The 17,887-nt window shown below is 37.1% G+C and overlaps 2 protein-coding genes and 1 non-coding gene across 3 annotated transcripts; 1 reads left to right on the top strand and 2 right to left on the bottom strand.

Moving 5' to 3' along the window:
* The first annotated feature begins 2,013 nt into the window (after nt 1-2,013).
* On the top strand, nt 2,014-4,041 carry LOC121802698. The gene has a single exon (XM_042202374.1). The coding sequence runs from the start codon at nt 2,014-2,016 to the stop codon at nt 4,039-4,041; it is 2,028 nt and encodes a 675-aa protein (XP_042058308.1).
* LOC121806102 lies at nt 2,566-2,672 on the bottom strand. Its single transcript, XR_006051635.1, has one exon. It is a non-coding gene; the product is annotated as a small nucleolar RNA R71 (small nucleolar RNA).
* A 7,717-nt stretch (nt 4,042-11,758) lies between the features above and the next one.
* On the bottom strand, nt 11,759-16,840 carry LOC121804526 (pyrophosphate--fructose 6-phosphate 1-phosphotransferase subunit alpha-like). The gene is made up of 18 exons (XM_042204105.1): nt 16,666-16,840; nt 15,561-15,733; nt 15,334-15,446; nt 15,168-15,242; nt 14,964-15,077; nt 14,811-14,878; nt 14,539-14,622; nt 14,162-14,215; nt 13,930-14,010; nt 13,706-13,799; nt 13,548-13,621; nt 13,226-13,336; nt 13,101-13,145; nt 12,959-13,015; nt 12,664-12,768; nt 12,439-12,555; nt 12,274-12,350; nt 11,759-12,192 (listed from the first exon to the last, which is right to left on the bottom strand). The coding sequence occupies exons 1-18, from the start codon at nt 16,753-16,755 to the stop codon at nt 11,913-11,915; spliced, it is 1,812 nt and encodes a 603-aa protein (XP_042060039.1). The 5' UTR covers nt 16,756-16,840; the 3' UTR covers nt 11,759-11,912.
* Between the last annotated feature and the right edge of the window lie 1,047 nt (nt 16,841-17,887).

Genomic DNA, 17,887 nt, shown 5'->3' with positions numbered 1-17,887 from the left:
TACCGAAAATTCGGTATTTTCAGTATTTTTTCGATACGGTAAGTGCGGTATTTCGGTATATTTTCTCAGCCCTAGTGTTACCTCCTACTTTTGAGCATATAATGCTCTTTGGATAGTATTCATGGACCACTTTGAATACTAGTAGTACTATTTGTTATGGACTTCAACTTGTGCTATTTAAAATTTTAAATATGTAGGAGTAACTATTAATACATGCATTACCGGCACCATCGATGCTCGGTAATTTTTTATAAAAATATTTTTTGATTACTTTTTTAGATTTTATTTTCTAGAGTGAACTACATAAATGATACCTGATTTTTCACTTTTGCACATAAATGGTACTTGATCTTTATTTTATATCATTTTTGGTACTGATGCGAAGCATATTTCTTATATTTTCCCCCTAAACTACACACTTTCCATGTACTTGTCACTCATCAAAGTGTATTTGTAGGGAAGTTTAGGAGAGTGAAAGCTGGAAGTTCGCAGGTGAAATGGGCAAAGCATGAGAACGCCCGGTCGGGCGATTCTGAGCTTCAAAACGCCCGGTCGGGCGTTACGCATAAGGATTCCAGAAAGTTCGCCCGGTCGGGCGGTTAGTGACGACACAAAACGCCCGGTCGGGCGTTTCACCGCGATACCCCTAGAAGCCTTTCGCCCGGTCGGGCGTTTCGTTCGTTAAATTCGCCCGGTCGGGCGTATTTGCCGAGTAACTTCTAAATGGCAGTTATTTCAGAAAAGGAGGGGATAAGTTAGAGGAAAGAAGAGGAGAAAGGGGACGAATTTTACAGAGAAAAAAAGACAGAACGGAGAAGAAGGAAGAAGAGAAGAGAAGGAGGAAAATCTACCCGACACTCCGACGATTCGACTCCACCATCCAATTCTACTCCGAAAGAGCATGCCTTCTACGGTTTTAATCAGTGAATTTATCATGTATCAAGGCTAGGCTCATTTGTTGCTCCAAGTTGTGAATTAGACTCGTTAGAATGCTTCTACACTTTTGAACTCATGTTTGATATCATTGATTGTGTTTAATGCGTAATTCTATTACTTTAGAGGCATCTTTTGTGATAGATATCTAATCCTTGTTTATTGTCTCTTTAACATAGACATGGATGGATTAATCAATTGTTATGCTATCAAATTAAAATTGTTCAGAGGATAATTTGATAGTGGATTAGGTAAGCTCGTATAGTAGATGATGTTAGATTCCCGCGCTTCCGCAGGAGTTGAATGCCTTCGAAAATTAATTCATGGAACAAGTGTTCAGCTGACTGTGAATTATACGTCGCAAACATGTTCAGTGCAAGCGATTAGGTTGATAAGCTAATCCCAAATTTGTGTGTGATAAATGTGTAGAATGATTCGAGTCTAAGGAGCAACTTGGAGTGACCTGTTTTTCTCGTGTTTAAAATCCTTGCGTAGTTAGTTTGTTAACTTAGTGTCATTAATCATCAAAACCAAAAATCGAACCTTTTTATGCTTTGTTTAGTGTTAAGTTTTAATAATCATTCCCTTCCCTGTGGATCGACACCTAAAATACTACACACGAAGCTGTATTCTTGCAGTTAGTGATAATATTTGGGTAATTAATTTGAACTTGCGTGCGAAATTGATCTGTTTTACAAACCAGTATTATCCACATCAAGTTTTGGCGCCGTTGCCGGGGAAGGCAATCGATTATTTAGCTTATAGTTTTTGTTTGTTTTTATTTTGTTTGATTTTTCTTTTTGAGTTTTATAGGTACATTGTTCGTGTTCTACGGTGTGATAGCCATCTACCACGTCCGGACTTGAAGACGAAGGAGTGTATTATTTTAGGTAATTTTTAGCTAACTCTTAGTTTAGTTTTAGGTAGTTTTGTTTGCACTCTAGCACACACTTTTTATAGTACTTACCCCGAAGTTGTCGAGAGGTCTCGCTTTCGGTAATAGGAAATATTTTGTGCTTGTGCTTGGTGTATTTTCTGTTGTGTAGGTATTAAAAAAAAAAACAAAAAAAAAAGAGGTGAATGCACACGAGATCTCAGGGTACACCACCTTTCGGATTACTCTGTTATCAAAGAAGGAAAGGGTCAGGAAGTTCAGCCGGGTTTGAAATTCAACAGGATTCGCCGAGTCCAATCAGAGATAACCCATTATTTGAGAGTAGTGACAGTGATCTAGAAGCTGAATCAATGGCTGAGAACAATGAGATTCCACCACCCGCGGTGAGGTTTGGTGACACTCTCAGGTCGGGAGTCAACTTTCTAGGAGAATTCGCCTACGCGAATGACAACGTGAACATTCCTCCTCATTACATTAGCTTGGTGAACGGGGGAAATCTCTTCCATGGGCGAGATGATGAGGATCCAACGAGCCACCTCAACGCGTTCTACGAATTGACGAACTCTCATCGACCCCCGAATGTGGACCATCATCAGATTAAGAGGGCCTTATTCCCTTTCTCACTGAGGGATAAAGCACGGGCGTGGTATGATTCTATTCCGGGATACAACATAGCCACATTCCAAGAGTTGAAGATGTTGTTCCTCTTGGAATATAACTCTCCGATGAAGATCGAGAAGTTGAGAGAGGAGATCACTACCTTCCGACAGAAATATGATGAGTCTTTTGCGGAAGCGTGGAAGAGGTTCACTGAATTGCTTAGGAAATGCCCGAGCCATGGTCTTGCTCCAGGGCATGAGCTACTCAAGTTCTACAAGGGACTCAACAGTGAAGGCACGGGGTTGGTGACTGCAGGCTCGAATGGAAATCTGGACGACTTAACTCACGAGGAAGTGAGAGCTCTGTTCCAAAGGTTGGCAAACAACCAAAGGAATTGGCATAATCCGAGAAGAGCGGCAGATAAGATGGGAGACACGTTCGGTGCTACCAAGGAGACGGAGAAAATCACTGCAATTGAGGCTCAGTTGGCGGAGATAAGCACTCAGATGTGCACGATGACGAAGGCGATAAAATCCTTCCAACTGACTCCTCAACCCATGGCTGTTTTGAAGTGTGGGTTGTGCCAAGGCGGACATCACATGGATCAATGTCCGAATCTTGAAGGTCAGCCAATAGAGGATGTGAACTATATTGGTAACAATCAGCAAGGGTTCAACCAAGGAAACCAGTACGGTAATCAGCAGAACTGGAGGCCTCAACAAGTGAACTGGAATCAGTCCGGTACTAGCAACCCTTCGGGTTCACAATGGCGTACCAATACTCCACCTCCGGGTTTTGAGAAGAAGCCTTCTATGGATGAACAACTGGGACAAATCCTATCTCTTATGACTAAGACTCAAAAGGAGAATGACTACTTCAAAGAAAAGACCGTGGAAAAGTTTGGGCAGTTAGAAGCTACAATGAGGAATCTTGAGACTCAAATTGGGCAGATTGCTACAGCATCTCACACAAGAATTCCTAATGTTATCCCGAGTGATACAGTGCCCAATCCTAAAGGTGTTGAACAGTGCAAGGCAGTTAAGTTAAGAAGTGGAAAGGATCTTGAGTCTCCAATCATGCTAGATGCACAAAATGGCTCGAACATCTTGCACGCAGGGGCGGACGAGAGGATTGAGTGGGCTACTACCGAAGCTAGGGAAGGTCAACAAGAAAAAGAAGAGTCAACCATGAGTGATATCCACAAGAAGAATCCACTAAGTCCGGCAATGGACCCGAAGTGTCCATTTAATTTTCCAGATTTTATCCCGCCACCACCTTTCCCAGTCGAGAATAAGAAGAAGGGTAGGAAAATAATTCAAGAGAAAGGACTCGATTGGATGATGAACATTATCAGGAAAGTTAATGTAGATGTGTCCCTGGTGGATTTGTTCCTACACTTTCCTAAATTCTCCAAGTTTTTTAAAGATCTTATTGCGAAAAAGGAGAAGATACAAGACGATGGCGTGGTGATATTGAGCGCATTTTGCTCACAATTTGTGAAGGGAAAGATGCCGGCAAAGAGAAGAGACCCGGGAAGCTGTGTGATCCCATGTGAGATGGGAGATAAAAGTTCCCAAAGTGCCTACTTGATCAAGGCTCGGGAATATCATTGATGGCTCTGAAAACCGCACGGTCAATCGGTCTAGAAGCGAGGATTGAACCAATCGACATTGACCTACAATTGGCGGATCATTCAATTGTGAAACCGAAAGGTATCATCGAGGATGTCTTGGTGAAGGTTGATAGATTTGTACTCCCGGTTGACTTCATTGTCCTAGAGATGGAAGAGGACAAGGACATGCCTATCCTCTTTGGTAGGCCATTTTTAGCAACCGGTGATGTTGTGATAGAGACCAAGACAAATACGGTCATGTTTCGAGTAGATGGAGAGAATGTGGTGATCAAGCAAGAGAAGGCGGGGAAGCGCCTATTGGAGCCTGGATAGAAGGGAAAAGGATGAAGAAGGTCGAGCCAACGACTATAAACAAAGGCGCTGATTGGGAGGCAACCCAAGTCTTTATTTTTTCCTTTTATTTTTTGATTTCATGTGTTGGAGGTTTTGTTTGCTCAATTCTTTCCTCTAACATTTATTTTGAATTGAGTGTTTCTTTTTGTAGGTTTTGTTTCTTTTTGTAGGAGCAACATGGAGATGTGATGTATGTTGGAGCTTAGGAGGAAGCAATCCCGCTGAGGATTTTCACACCCACCCGCCCACCCGAATGCACTATGTATTTCATGCAAAGTTTGGGGGAGTCTTCTTTCCCTTTACTTTTTATGTTGTCTTTGCATGCATTGAGGACAATGATGCATTCAAGTTTGGGGGGGTTTGTATGGTTTGGTGCATGTTTGTGGGTGTTTGAAATGATTTGAAATAAAAATGTTGTGAATCTATGTAGTTGACGGATGCATGTTAGATCTTCGGCTTTCTGGTTGGGAAATCTTATTTGATTTTACTTGAACTTTGAAGCCTAGGATGAATGGAATAGGTGCATGAATCTATTTGAAAAAGCATGTCGTGATTACATCCGATTTCTTGAGTTGAGGAGAGTATGAAAATCGCATGGCTTGTGGAAATTATTTAGGGTTGTTTGGCTTTATCAAGTTGCGTGCTTGCGTTCGTTTGTGTTAACGATATGGGAGGATAAGGCACTAGGATGAACTCCATGGCCAAAGGATCACATGTCTAGTCCATCACATGATCCCATAGAAGCCACCTTGAGCTTAATTCCCTATTCTTTGTGTAAACACTTAGCCAAACACTTAGCTACTTAAATAAGCCTAACTTTAGCCTAATCGATTGACCTTGCTACTATTTGAGTGCTAAATACAAGTTGAGCTTGGTGTTTTGAGTTGTGAGTGTGGGGGTGGTGAATTGTAAAGTATAGATTTTCCTAGACTTGATGTTATGAGAAAGGAAGGAAGTTCTTAGAAAAGAAAGAAAAAGAAAAAAAAAAGAGGAAAAGACGACCTCCAAATTCGCAAAAGTCGAGGTCTTGTCAAAAGAAAGACAAAAGAAGAGAAAAGAGAAAAGAGAAAGAATAAAAAGTTTGAGAATAAAGTTAGAACTTCTTTTTGTTTAAGTTGTGATCTTGTTTAGAATACGATCTCAAGTTTGGGGGAGTTTGAGTTGAGTTGTAAAATTTTGTGTTGTTCGATCTTTGGAAGGATGTTGTAGGAGGGAAGATTTTGGCACTCAAATGTGTAGCCTTTGAGCTCACCATCCATACTATCCTACCTCGTCCCTAGCCCCATTACAACCTTGAACGAAGACCTTGGACCTTATCGTTGATGCTTGTGGATGTTGTATCAATAGCTTGGTAGAGTTGAAAAAGTTCGATTTGAAATCCGTGAGTCTATGTGATTAGTAATGCTTGATGAGTTGATGATGACGGTTTGAGTTGTTTGATCATATGCTTGGACTTACTTTGAAGTGTACCTTGACTTGAAGTTCTAGGGGGATGAGTGCTTGTTCTTGAGAGTGGGAAATCTCGGTTGGAAGTGTTGGGGGTTTAAATTTTGTCACTCACGTCCCTATATGATTCTTTGTGATGAAAATCTTTGCGGGTTAGATTTGGTTGAGTCTTGGTGCTGAAAATGTATCTTGCTCGGGGCGAGCAAGAGCTTAAGTTTGGGGGTATTTGATGCGAAGCATATTTCTTATATTTTTCCCCCTAAACTACACACTTTCCATGTACTTGTCACTCATCAAAGTGTATTTGTAGGGAAGTTTAGGAGAGTGAAAGCTGGAAGTTCGCAGGTGAAATGGGCAAAGCATGAGAACGCCCGGTCGGGCGATTCTGAGCTTCAAAACGCCCGGTCGGGCGTTACGCATAAGGATTCCAGAAAGTTCGCCCGGTCGGGCGGTTAGTGACGACACAAAACGCCCGGTCGGGCGTTTCACCGCGATACCCCTAGAAGCCTTTCGCCCGGTCGGGCGTTTCGTTCGTTAAATTCGCCCGGTCGGGCGTATTTGCCGAGTAACTTCTAAATGGCAGTTATTTCAGAAAAGGAGGGGATAAGTTAGAGGAAAGAAGAGGAGAAAGGGGACGAATTTTACAGAGAAAAAAAGACAGAACGGAGAAGAAGGAAGAAGAGAAGAGAAGGAGGAAAATCTACCCGACACTCCGACGATTCGACTCCACCATCCAATTCTACTCCGAAAGAGCATGCCTTCTACGGTTTTAATCAGTGAATTTATCATGTATCAAGGCTAGGCTCATTTGTTGCTCCAAGTTGTGAATTAGACTCGTTAGAATGCTTCTACACTTTTGAACTCATGTTTGATATCATTGATTGTGTTTAATGCGTAATTCTATTACTTTAGAGGCATCTTTTGTGATAGATATCTAATCCTTGTTTATTGTCTCTTTAACATAGACATGGATGGATTAATCAATTGTTATGCTATCAAATTAAAATTGTTCAGAGGATAATTTGATAGTGGATTAGGTAAGCTCGTATAGTAGATGATGTTAGATTCCCGCGCTTCCGCAGGAGTTGAATGCCTTCGAAAATTAATTCATGGAACAAGTGTTCAGCTGACTGTGAATTATACGTCGCAAACATGTTCAGTGCAAGCGATTAGGTTGATAAGTTAATCCCAAATTTGTGTGTGATAAATGTGTAGAATGATTCGAGTCTAAGGAGCAACTTGGAGTGACCTGTTTTTCTCGTGTTTAAAATCCTTGCGTAGTTAGTTTGTTAACTTAGTGTCATTAATCATCAAAACCAAAAATCGAACCTTTTTATGCTTTGTTTAGTGTTAAGTTTTAATAATCATTCCCTTCCCTGTGGATCGACACCTAAAATACTACACACGAAGCTGTATTCTTGCAGTTAGTGATAATATTTGGGTAATTAATTTGAACTTGCGTGCGAAATTGATCTGTTTTACAAACCAGTATTATCCACATCAGGTACCCAGTAACAAAAATAACCCTAGGTACTAAACATGTGATTTTTTTGTTGCTGAGGATATTTTTGAAAATTTCAATTAAATAGTATCAAACATGTGATTTTTTTGTTGCAGAGGATATTTTTGAAAATTTCAATTAAATTGCATCAGGTACCAAAAATGTAAAATGTGATTTATAGGTACCAAAAAACGATATAAAATAAAGATCAGGTACCATTTATGTGCGAAAGCGAAAGATCAGATACCATTTATTACGTAGTTCACTCAATTTTCTAATAGAGTGTGAATTTTTACAATAAAACTTTTGTTGGATGTACAAAAAAATACAGAGTTCTAGACTGTCAAAATTTAAATCCCATCCTTACGCTTAATATCATGCTATTTACGCAACTAGGTACAATTTATTCATTAACACTCCTGCATGTTTTCGCCTAATTGATATACCGTGCTGAATTGTTCTAGATAAAACGTAACTAAGAAGTTACTCATAAATGTTACTAGTAATTTATTGTTACTCCATATATTGGCATAAAATGTCTAACTCATTAGTACTCCCTCCGATCTATTTTAGAAGTTCCAGTCACTTTTCTGTACTCATTTTATAAAAATGATAAGAGTAATAAATAATTAAAGTGGAGAAATAATAAAGTAAGAAAGATAATAATATTGAGAAGAGTATTCTCTACATTATTATCTCTTACTTTACCATTTATTCACTTTAACTATTTATTCACTAGACATGGGCAAATATAAAATATATTGTTTGGTCTTTGTTTGTTTGTTTGTGATACGGATATTAATTTCATCTAACTAAGAAGTTACGCACGGGAAGAAATATTAGACCGCTATGAACTAGATTAGGCAAATACTCTATACATTAGTAGTAAAAACTATTTTTCGGTCTTAGTGTTTGAGTGTGATACTAAACTTATTTTTTCATGAATCTAAAATATATTGTTCCACTGTCTCATTTTAGGAGTCTCGGTTTACTATTTTTGATATCCCACTTTGGGAGTCCTGGATGGAATAGAAATCATGTTTTTTCATTTTGGTCCGTACGCGAATAAGAGTCCCGATTCATTATTACTATAAATGGTAAAGTGGCCCCACATTCCACTAACTCATTCCACTCACATGCTCATTTAAAACTAATATATACAAGTGAAACTTATATTCCACTAACTTTCTTCCACTCACTTTTCTTAACATTTATTAAAACTCGTGCCGGAAATGAATGAGACTCCTATTCGCGGGCGGGTGTAGTATACAAAAGTAGGACCCACATCCTACTACTCCTTCCATCATTTTTCCATTTTAGGAAGTTTCCTCATAGTTGAGTATTTTCATATATAACACTTTTTTCTCACTGTTACTTTATTCTCTCTACCTTTTCTCTTTCTTACTTTTTACTCTACCTACTTAACATGCTAACTATCAATTTCTTAAAAACCGTATCGATAAGTTTCGCCTCAACTATGAGGGAACAAATGGAGTATCTTTTTTCACCAACTTCCTTCACACTTTTTAAAATCTGTGTCGAACTCAAATGAAAACCTAAAATGGGATTGAGAGAGTACTATTGTTTAGTCTAAGTTTAGTTATATATTACTTATTTATTTTCATTTTGATATGATTTGATATATTTCCTATAGTATTAATTGTTTTATATTTCCACGTATTATAAATAGAGGGAACATTATTTTTGGTCCACGAACTTTGCCAGAGTATCATTTTAGGTCCGTGAACTTTGAAAATATCATTTTAGGTCCGTGAACTTTGAGTTAGTATCATTTGAGGTACCTTTTACTATTTCTAAGTTTTTTTGGACGAAAATACCCTCAATACCTTAAAGTTTATATATTTTTAATAAATTTATCATATAGTCATATTTTTTTATAAATATCTTTACAATATATTTTTGATAAATTTTCTAAATATAATTTAACCTTAAATATTATCACTTAAAAAATTGCTTCTTCAATTTTTTATATTAATTTTTTTAAAATTGAATAAAGAACTTTTCTTTAATAATAAAAAATTGAATAAAGATCTTTACTTGAATGTCACAAAATTAAATGATAATATTGAAGGTGAAATTATATTTAGAAAATTTGTCAAAAATATATTGTAAAGATATTTATAAAAAGATCTTTATTCAATTTTTTATTATTAAAGAAAAGTTCTTTATTCAATTTTTAAAAAAATTAATATAAAAAATTGAAGAAGCAATTTTACTTGCATTTCACAAAATTAAGTGATAATATTTAAGGTCAAATTATATTTACAAAATTTGTCAAAAATATATTGTAAAGATATTTATAAAAAAATATGAGTATATGATAAATTTATTAAAAATATATACACTTTAAGGTATTGAGGGTATTTTCATCCAAAAAAACTTGGAAATAGTAAAAAGTACCTCAAATGATACTAACTCAAAGTTCACGGACCTAAAATGATATTTTCAAAGTTCACGGACCTAAAATGATACTTTGACAAAGTTCGTGGACCAAAAATGATGTTCCCTCTTATAAATATGCATTAATTATTTGATTCTGTATGGATCAGATCACCATGGATTCACTAATTACCGGGACCTCTTTTGATTACACCTCTTACTGAGATGGCTAATCTCAGAAGGAACAAGCCAAGTACAAAAGAGAAAACAAGATTACAAAAGCACTAAGTACAAGCACTAGACAATCGGAAACCTAGCTATGTTCAGGCCTTCTACCGAAGTTGAACTTCAAGCTTCCACCGATTGTATTACCTGCACACTAAGTAGCAATGTCAGTAACACTAACAACTGATCCATCAGGATCTAAAGAAAGCAGAACAAGGAAAGACAAGGTCAAGAGCATCAGGATATGGCTCAGGTCGCAACAACGACTACACCAGGCCAAAGACCTCCCCACACGCTTCAACCAACAGTCGCAAGATGAGTACCGTCGAACTCAGTGGTCAGAAACTTCAGTCTCACTGACTACCGCCAGTTCAGTCACCACAGCACCCAAAACTTCACAAATCTCACAGATCGCGTACTCACAACACAGGATCTCTCACAACTAACGCCGAGCACAAACAAATCTAACCACTTGGTCAAATCCACACACCAGATCTTGAAGGAAACCGAAGTGTTAACCTAAACTCAAGATCACCGATAGATCTCACTAAAACAGAAAATCATCGATGGAAACAGAAGATTAGAGAAGATGACAGGCGATAACCGCCTCAAATGTAGAGAGAGAGTGTAGAGAGAAGGGAGAGTGAATCATCACACGCGCACACACACAGAGAGAGAATGAGTGAATAGAATGAAGAGTGAAACAGACGGCGCATACACTTAACACTCACAACTAACACAGCCCTAGAATCAATGGCTGGTGTTAGTGATCCGGGTGAAGATGCGACGTGGCGGCCATCAGTGAGACTAGGTAAGTAACAGGCTGAACTGAATATTGAGCTGCCCTCATCAAAGATCAGGCCAGAATAATTAATTAAATTAGGACCAGCCCAATTCATTTCAATACATAAGCCCAAATCAATTGGTCCACAAATATTCAACAAATTTTAATTAAGAATCAAGAAATAGAGGATTTTTATCAATTCCGTCAACTAATTATCTTTCATATTTAATAGTGTTGCATCTTTCCGCTATGAGAAGAGTTATAACTTCTTTGATGCGTGTTAATCCATAAGACCATAACTAATAGAGTTCGTTCAACATGTTCGCTAGAGAAAGGGATGTGATGGGATTGGGGATGTTTTAGATGTGAATCGTTCTTAGCCAAAGGATAATTTCGTTTAAATTATATTTTTTCGTTGACTTCTATAGATTTATTACTACTTTTCAATTTTTTCTCATTAGCATGATTGACAAAAAATCATGCCATTTAAAATATATCGGCATCTTTTTTTCTAACATTTAAAATACAATGGCATCATTTTGTCAACAACAATGTCGTTTTATCATGTTAGATTTTACCATGATAGTTTTGAATATAACAATTATGGAATAATTAAGAAAAATTGAAATGTTATGATTTTATACTTTAGTTTCAAAAATTATGGGATTAAATAGAAGTTAATCAAAACTTATGATTTAAATAAAAATTATCCCTATAAAAACTGTATCGTATTCTATAAACAAATAAAATAAATTTTAATATATTGAATTGCACTAAAACACTAAAATATCGTAGAGTATTGGATTGTTAATAAACATACCTCTGATAAACGTAGACTGAAAGATAAATGAGGTAACTAAAAACGAAGCGGATAAACTTACCACAAAGATCCACTTTTTTTTATCGATTACTTTTATTAAGAAAATAGAATCACACAATACAGTCGTCGTTGATTTGGTTATTTGCTATTTTTCGAGTTCATTCAAATAATTGAATGTCACAAACAAATAAAAAAAAGTCGTCATCATTAATCCAAAACTGGGTTTGTACGTCAGTTTATTCAGGTAATGGTTACAAACCATAACATTACAAATCCATAAATAGCACCACCAAAACAGAGAGAGGGAATGTTGTAATCGTAACTAAGCAAAACGCGCTTCTTCTAAGAACTTGAAGGAGAGGTCATTAACGAGAGAATGTCGGTAACAGAAGCCATGGCGGAAAGAGCAGCTTTAACAATATCTTGCGAGCAGCCCGGTTTCACTATGGCCCGCACCTTCTCGAGGTATTCCTGCAGTTCCTTGATGCGCCCCATGTAATCCTGATCCTCAACGCAGAGGGTCACGGGCCTAGCATCAGCACCGGGGCCTTCAAACTGGAGGGGGCCGGGGTTTCTGTAGACGTCATCCATCAAGAACTTGGCCGCGTTCTGTCTCAGCAAGCTACCAAACAAATAACAAACATTCGTGTCATGTTTCTTTATCATGAGTAAGGACACAAAGGGAGAAGCAAACAAGACATACTCGTAGGCCTTGCCCCTCAAATCAACTGTTGCGGGATAGAGGGCTGGTTGTCCATACCGCCTCACGGTCATCATAGCCTGAGAAGTGTGATTGGAACTTTCTTAATATCTTTACAATGTGAAGCAGTGCGTTTGGAGTAATTGTTTGCAGGGTTAGAGATTGTACCGTGATAGGAGCAGCGCCACACCGCCACTTATTCACGGGGTTCTTCAAGTTGTTAACGGTTGCCATATAACCATTCAACCCAGCAGCAATTATGTGATAGCCGATGTGACCAAGCACCTGCAATAACAACATTACTACTAGTAAGATAGTACTAAGAGACTGAAAGAGTACAAAAAAACATAGAGCAGAGAAGCAAAGATCACAGCCCCGTGATGTTGGCCTTACATATGCATAGTCACAATCAAATTTGGAAGGCAGTGATCCACGAGCTTGATAACCGAAGAAATGGCAAATTGCATTGAATTTCTTCCCCTTGTAGGTTCCTTCTTCCTGCAAGAAGATGCGAGTATCAAGTGAGCAGAAAATCTGAAATTCCAGTCTTAACACAGACAATAGGAATACCTAAAGGCTTGATAGAATGAAGTAGCAACATTTACTAACAATTCCAAAACTAATATAACAAAAGCTTGAGTATTTAATACTCCTACCACTATAAAACAAAAGAAAGCAAAGTACTTACGAGTCGTTTATTCATTTCCTTTTCAACAAGATGAGCTAAGAGCTTTTCTGTCTCAATCTGTCAAGGTGATAACAACATTAGTTGATATGTGATCCACCTTGCTTATAGATAAGAACGGAGAATTCTATATTATTTCAAGTACCTGAGAGAGCTGTGCAGAGTCATCCGATTCTGGGTGAAGTAGGAGCTATAACACAAAATTAACTTCAGCATTAGCAAATTATGGCAGATATATATTTAATGATCTGCAAAATATAACACAAGTACCTGATTCTTAATAAAAGGAGGCAGGAATTCGAACAACGCAGAAGCCCATGGTGACAGTTGACCAGAAATATTGTCAGCAAAGACACCTTTCCTGAGTAAACCATGAATTTCCTGGAAATGTGCCAAATTATTACAGATGCACAATAACTTCATATCCATATCAAATCAGAATATTTGCCTCAGGCACTAATCATTTCAGTTTCTTTTCTACTGTATTATATTCTTTCGTTCTTGAAGAAATCTCAAATCATTTTCTTAAAGACCAAGATAAGATTTTGTTATCAATATTTAGTTTCAAAAGCCAGATCCCAATCCAGTTTACCTGCAACAGAGAATAAACTTCAGGAATACTTTCTATGAGCCCCTCGGGCAAGAGAACTACACCATGGTATTTATCTGAAAAAGAAAAAAAACAACTTTTAGAAAGGATTAGTTGGCTACAAACACTGAAAAACCAACAAAAGCTATTGATTTTTTGACCTTGTTCAGCCCTTGCTTGAACAGCATCGCATAATTGTTTGGTGATGTCAGAAAGCGTAAGCTTAGATGCATCCACCTCTTCGGCAAGAATAACCTGTACAATTGTATCAAATGATCAAACCTTTCTAAGAGACAGATGTATCATACAATATATTGAAGTTCAATCTTATAATGAAAATATCCAATTAAATTGATAAGAGAAAAGAAAAGAGATCAGTACAAACCATATTCGGATGAGATTGAAGAGTGCACTCTAATGCAACTTGAGATGCCTTTCTTCCCATGAGTCTTATAAAATAATAATACTGCATGGCAAAGAGAGTAAACCATATTGGATTTTTCATATGGATAAGAAAAGGTCCCACAAATTAGTTCGGTCACAAGTGAAGAGAGCCACGTAATGTCCTGAAGGACCTCTAGCAATAAAATGCAGAATTACATTAACAAATTGCTTACCTTCTCTGCGGAGAGTGCATCAGTGCATACATTGCTGATCAGTTGAGAGTTAACCTAAAATAAGTAAACAAGAGTTATAATCATGTCCTTTTCTTATAGAGTGAAATGCATATTTTGTGTTTTTTGGTTGGAATTTTATAAATTTGTTTGTTGAGATTGAGTCGAGAACCTATTTGAATACTACAGGATAAGAAAGATAAGAGGGTGTCAAAATAATTCATCTCGATCAAAGACATAAAGGCTAAGGGTACTAATGACTTGTCATGTTTAAAGGAAACAATAAGAGTGACAGAAAGGAATCAATACGTAACAACTAGCATTGTCATGCCATTTCAACCTAAAGTCATGGAGGAGAAATCTGGAACAGAATTTATTACCTTACAAATTGTGTCAAAACCCACATTTGTCTCAACAAAATGGTTTTTCAGATCTCCATTAAGAGTAACAGGAATACCAACAACCTGCAAAATTTAGCTATGTTAAGAATAAGGACAAGCAAAAAGTCAAACTGAAGAAACTTCATGGATGAGAATAGAAATTAGGTGCATGAATTAGTTCAGGATAACGAGGTCAATGGACATGGTCACAAAAGTAAAACTAAAAGCAACAAGGAATATGTTAGAAGAAGCACAACTGCCATGTAGTATACCTTTGTCGAGCAATTTCTTTCTGCAAATGTTTCTGCAAGTCGGGCAGCATCCGTGTTTGATGTCACACCTTCATAAGCCAAAGAAATAAAAGTCAAGAAACTAAAATAAAATGCATCATGGAAATTGGAAAGGTGGGAGAAAAACAAACATACCCCCAATAATGACAAGAGCATCCAGCTTCAAAGTTGTGCATGCATTAAGTGCTGCGTTGACTTGTTCTGTTGTTCTAATTTGATCTTTTGTCCGTCCCAGTAAATCATAACCACCTTTACAATATAACTCAACCAGCATAAGTGATCTGAGAGTTCAACTAGCAGGTCAGATTTCCTAAAGTTTGACTTGCATGTCAGATGTACCTTGGTTTTTGTAGGTTGCAAGAATCTCATCACTGATCTCTAAAGTTTTTTGAGCAAATAAGCCTTCAGAACCACCTGGAAAATATGCGCAAGGCATCAATATACTATTTTTTATTAGAAAGGAACATAATCAGCCAAGAGCTTCGAAAAAGAGTAGACTCCTTACCCAAAAAGCCAAGCAACACACTTTTCGGGTTGTGCACTTTCAGAGCTTCGTAAAGACCCCAAATTACATTATGTCCTCCAGGAGATTGTCTACCACAAAACACCACTCCCACCCTGTGACAAGATATACGGAAGTTAACTCAGTGGTAATTAAATTTAATGGAGGAGAAACAAATCTACTTCAACATAAGTAAAACGCAATCTATTCAAAGGTAATAGATAACATACCTAACTGCAGGCTGATCGGTAATAATTTGAGCATCAGCAACCTTAGCTGTAGCTCTGAGGAAATGTGCTAAACGTTGACCATAAGTGTGAGGAAAAGACTTCTTTATGGTGTGAGCACCTGAGGGGTCTGCAGCTGTGGTTGCATCACCAAACTCCACACGAACCTCAGTTCCCTGTCCAATGCAATCATATGTTGTAAGAATACATACAAAAATCAATGTTTGCTGTCTAAGCAATAAATAGCGAAAAATTGCACATGTACAAATTGAACGGATCCAGATCTAGATTCACATATCTTAAAGATCTGAACTTCAGTTTCATTTTTCAGACCCGACTGGGGTTGTAAACAAATCAAATAATTTTGGTTTCATTCAGTTTTCTATTCAAAAATTTGATATTTGGATTCGAAATTTTACAATCCATATTGTTTCCAATTCATATTTTTTCCAATTAGTATACTACAATATAAAAATGGTGTATATACACTTTTATACTAGTGTCACCCCATGCTTGCATTTGGTATGCAAAAATATTATAACATCATATAAAAAATGATGATTTATAAAAAGGAATATACAAAGAGAGTGACAGAGTAGTATACGTCCATAATGGAAAACTCTCCTAGTCTAATAAGTGAAACTTCACGATTTCAAAGACTAAAACCCCTTCTTCTCCCACAAACTACACTCCTACACTACTAATTAATCAAATCATTCGAGTTCAATTATACATTAAAAATTTGATAAAAAAATCACGATATATGACTCAATTCAACCACACTCCTAGACTGGATCTGGACCGAAACTTGACTCAACGTAAACAAAAACATGACTCTGGATCTGGAACTAGCGAGATCCAGCACCTAATTCAGATCACCACACAAGCCTACTAAAAAACAGCACATTGCAACAACTGGCAGATGCACGAGAGCAAGCCAATCCAAAACAGAGGATCTACTGTATTTCACTAAACGCGAGCTCGTAAATTCACACTACAAACTTTTCCGGTTCCAAACAAGTGAATTAACACCAAAATCAACAATTGAAACAACAAAACGATCGTAAAAGCAGCGAAACTAGGATCGTAGATAGATAGAGAGAGATACCTGCAGGCATGGCGGGAGTTGAGGTTTGTAGAGTGTACGGAGCTGCTGCAGATCAGAAAGTTCCCTTGCAATACCGTAATCAGCGTCCATTTTTCTTCAACAAAACAGCAGCAGCGAATATGTTTCAATTTCTTCTTCTCTTTTGTGTGTTTATTTTATACTGAAAGGGGCGGTATTACCAACCAACCCGCTGCGGTTTGTTTATAATTGTTGGCCACTCTAACTACGGCTTAGGGTTTTTACTTTCTTTTTTTTATATAAATTTTCTATTATTCATATTTTTTCTCATATTTTATTTTTTATAAATCTATTTGATTAACATTTTTATTTTATTTTATTTTATTTTCACTTACTACTTCTTATATTTTATGCTGAAAAATACAACTCAGTTAATATAGGGTGAAGGGAATACTACTAGTCGTCCCACGTAGGGCTGGCAAATCGTGCGGATTGGGTCGTTATCGGGTCAACCTGATAATGACCCAACCCAATAAGGCCTAACCTGAACCCGACCTGTTAAGGAAACTGTAAATCCGAACACGAACCCGACCTGCTACCTTCAAATCCGAACACGACCCGCACCCGACACGAACCCGTTATCGACACGATATAATATGGGTTGACACGACACGATAACTACCCGAACCTGATATTACACGATTAAAACCTAATATTACACGATTAAACCTTAATTTTTAACCTAATTTACATAATTAAAATTCGTTTTATACTATTTAAACCTAATTTATAAGAAATTAAAATATTAAAGTAATATATATAGTTTTAAATAATAATAAAAATAATAATATTATTTCTTAATGGGTTACCCGTATCCGACCCGCATCCAACCCGAACTCAACCCGAAATTATCGGGTTCTTAATGGGTCAACCCGATAAGGACACAGATCCAATAAGACTTGACCCCAACCCAATAATTTCGTGCTGATTCGTGTCGGATTATCGTGTCGTGTCGAAAATTGTCAGCCCTAGTCCCACGACCATGTTAATTGAGTTTTTCATAATTTTCCAAAATAAATGAATCATTTCCTTTTTTACTTTACTACTCCATATCTGATACTGTAATACTTAATATTCTCGTCATCAAGCTCGTACTCAACATACGACGAATGGAATATTTCATCAATAAATAATGTAAAATAAATAAAATTAATTGTGGGGCAGATGATCGGACTACAGTGAGGAGTGAGAGATCATTTGGATT

The sequence above is a fragment of the Salvia splendens genome, chromosome 5, assembly GCF_004379255.2.
Source record: "Salvia splendens isolate huo1 chromosome 5, SspV2, whole genome shotgun sequence".
NCBI classification, from domain to species: Eukaryota; Viridiplantae; Streptophyta; class Magnoliopsida; order Lamiales; family Lamiaceae; genus Salvia; species Salvia splendens.
This window is presented reverse-complemented; position numbering and strand designations above follow the sequence as displayed.

Excerpts from the sequence above, each read along its gene's own strand:
- LOC121804526 (XM_042204105.1), bottom strand. The coding sequence starts at position 16,755 with ATGGACGCTGATTACGGTATTGCAAGGGAACTTTCTGATCTGCAGCAG. Across the intron at positions 13,337-13,547 it reads AAGTTTATTCTCTGTTGCAG|GAAATTCATGGTTTACTCAG; the intron begins GTAAACTGGATT and ends GCACATTTCCAG. Across the intron at positions 12,769-12,958 it reads AGGAAATGAATAAACGACTC|GAAGAAGGAACCTACAAGGG; the intron begins GTAAGTACTTTG and ends ATCTTCTTGCAG.
- LOC121802698 (XM_042202374.1), top strand. The coding sequence starts at position 2,014 with ATGCACACGAGATCTCAGGGTACACCACCTTTCGGATTACTCTGTTAT.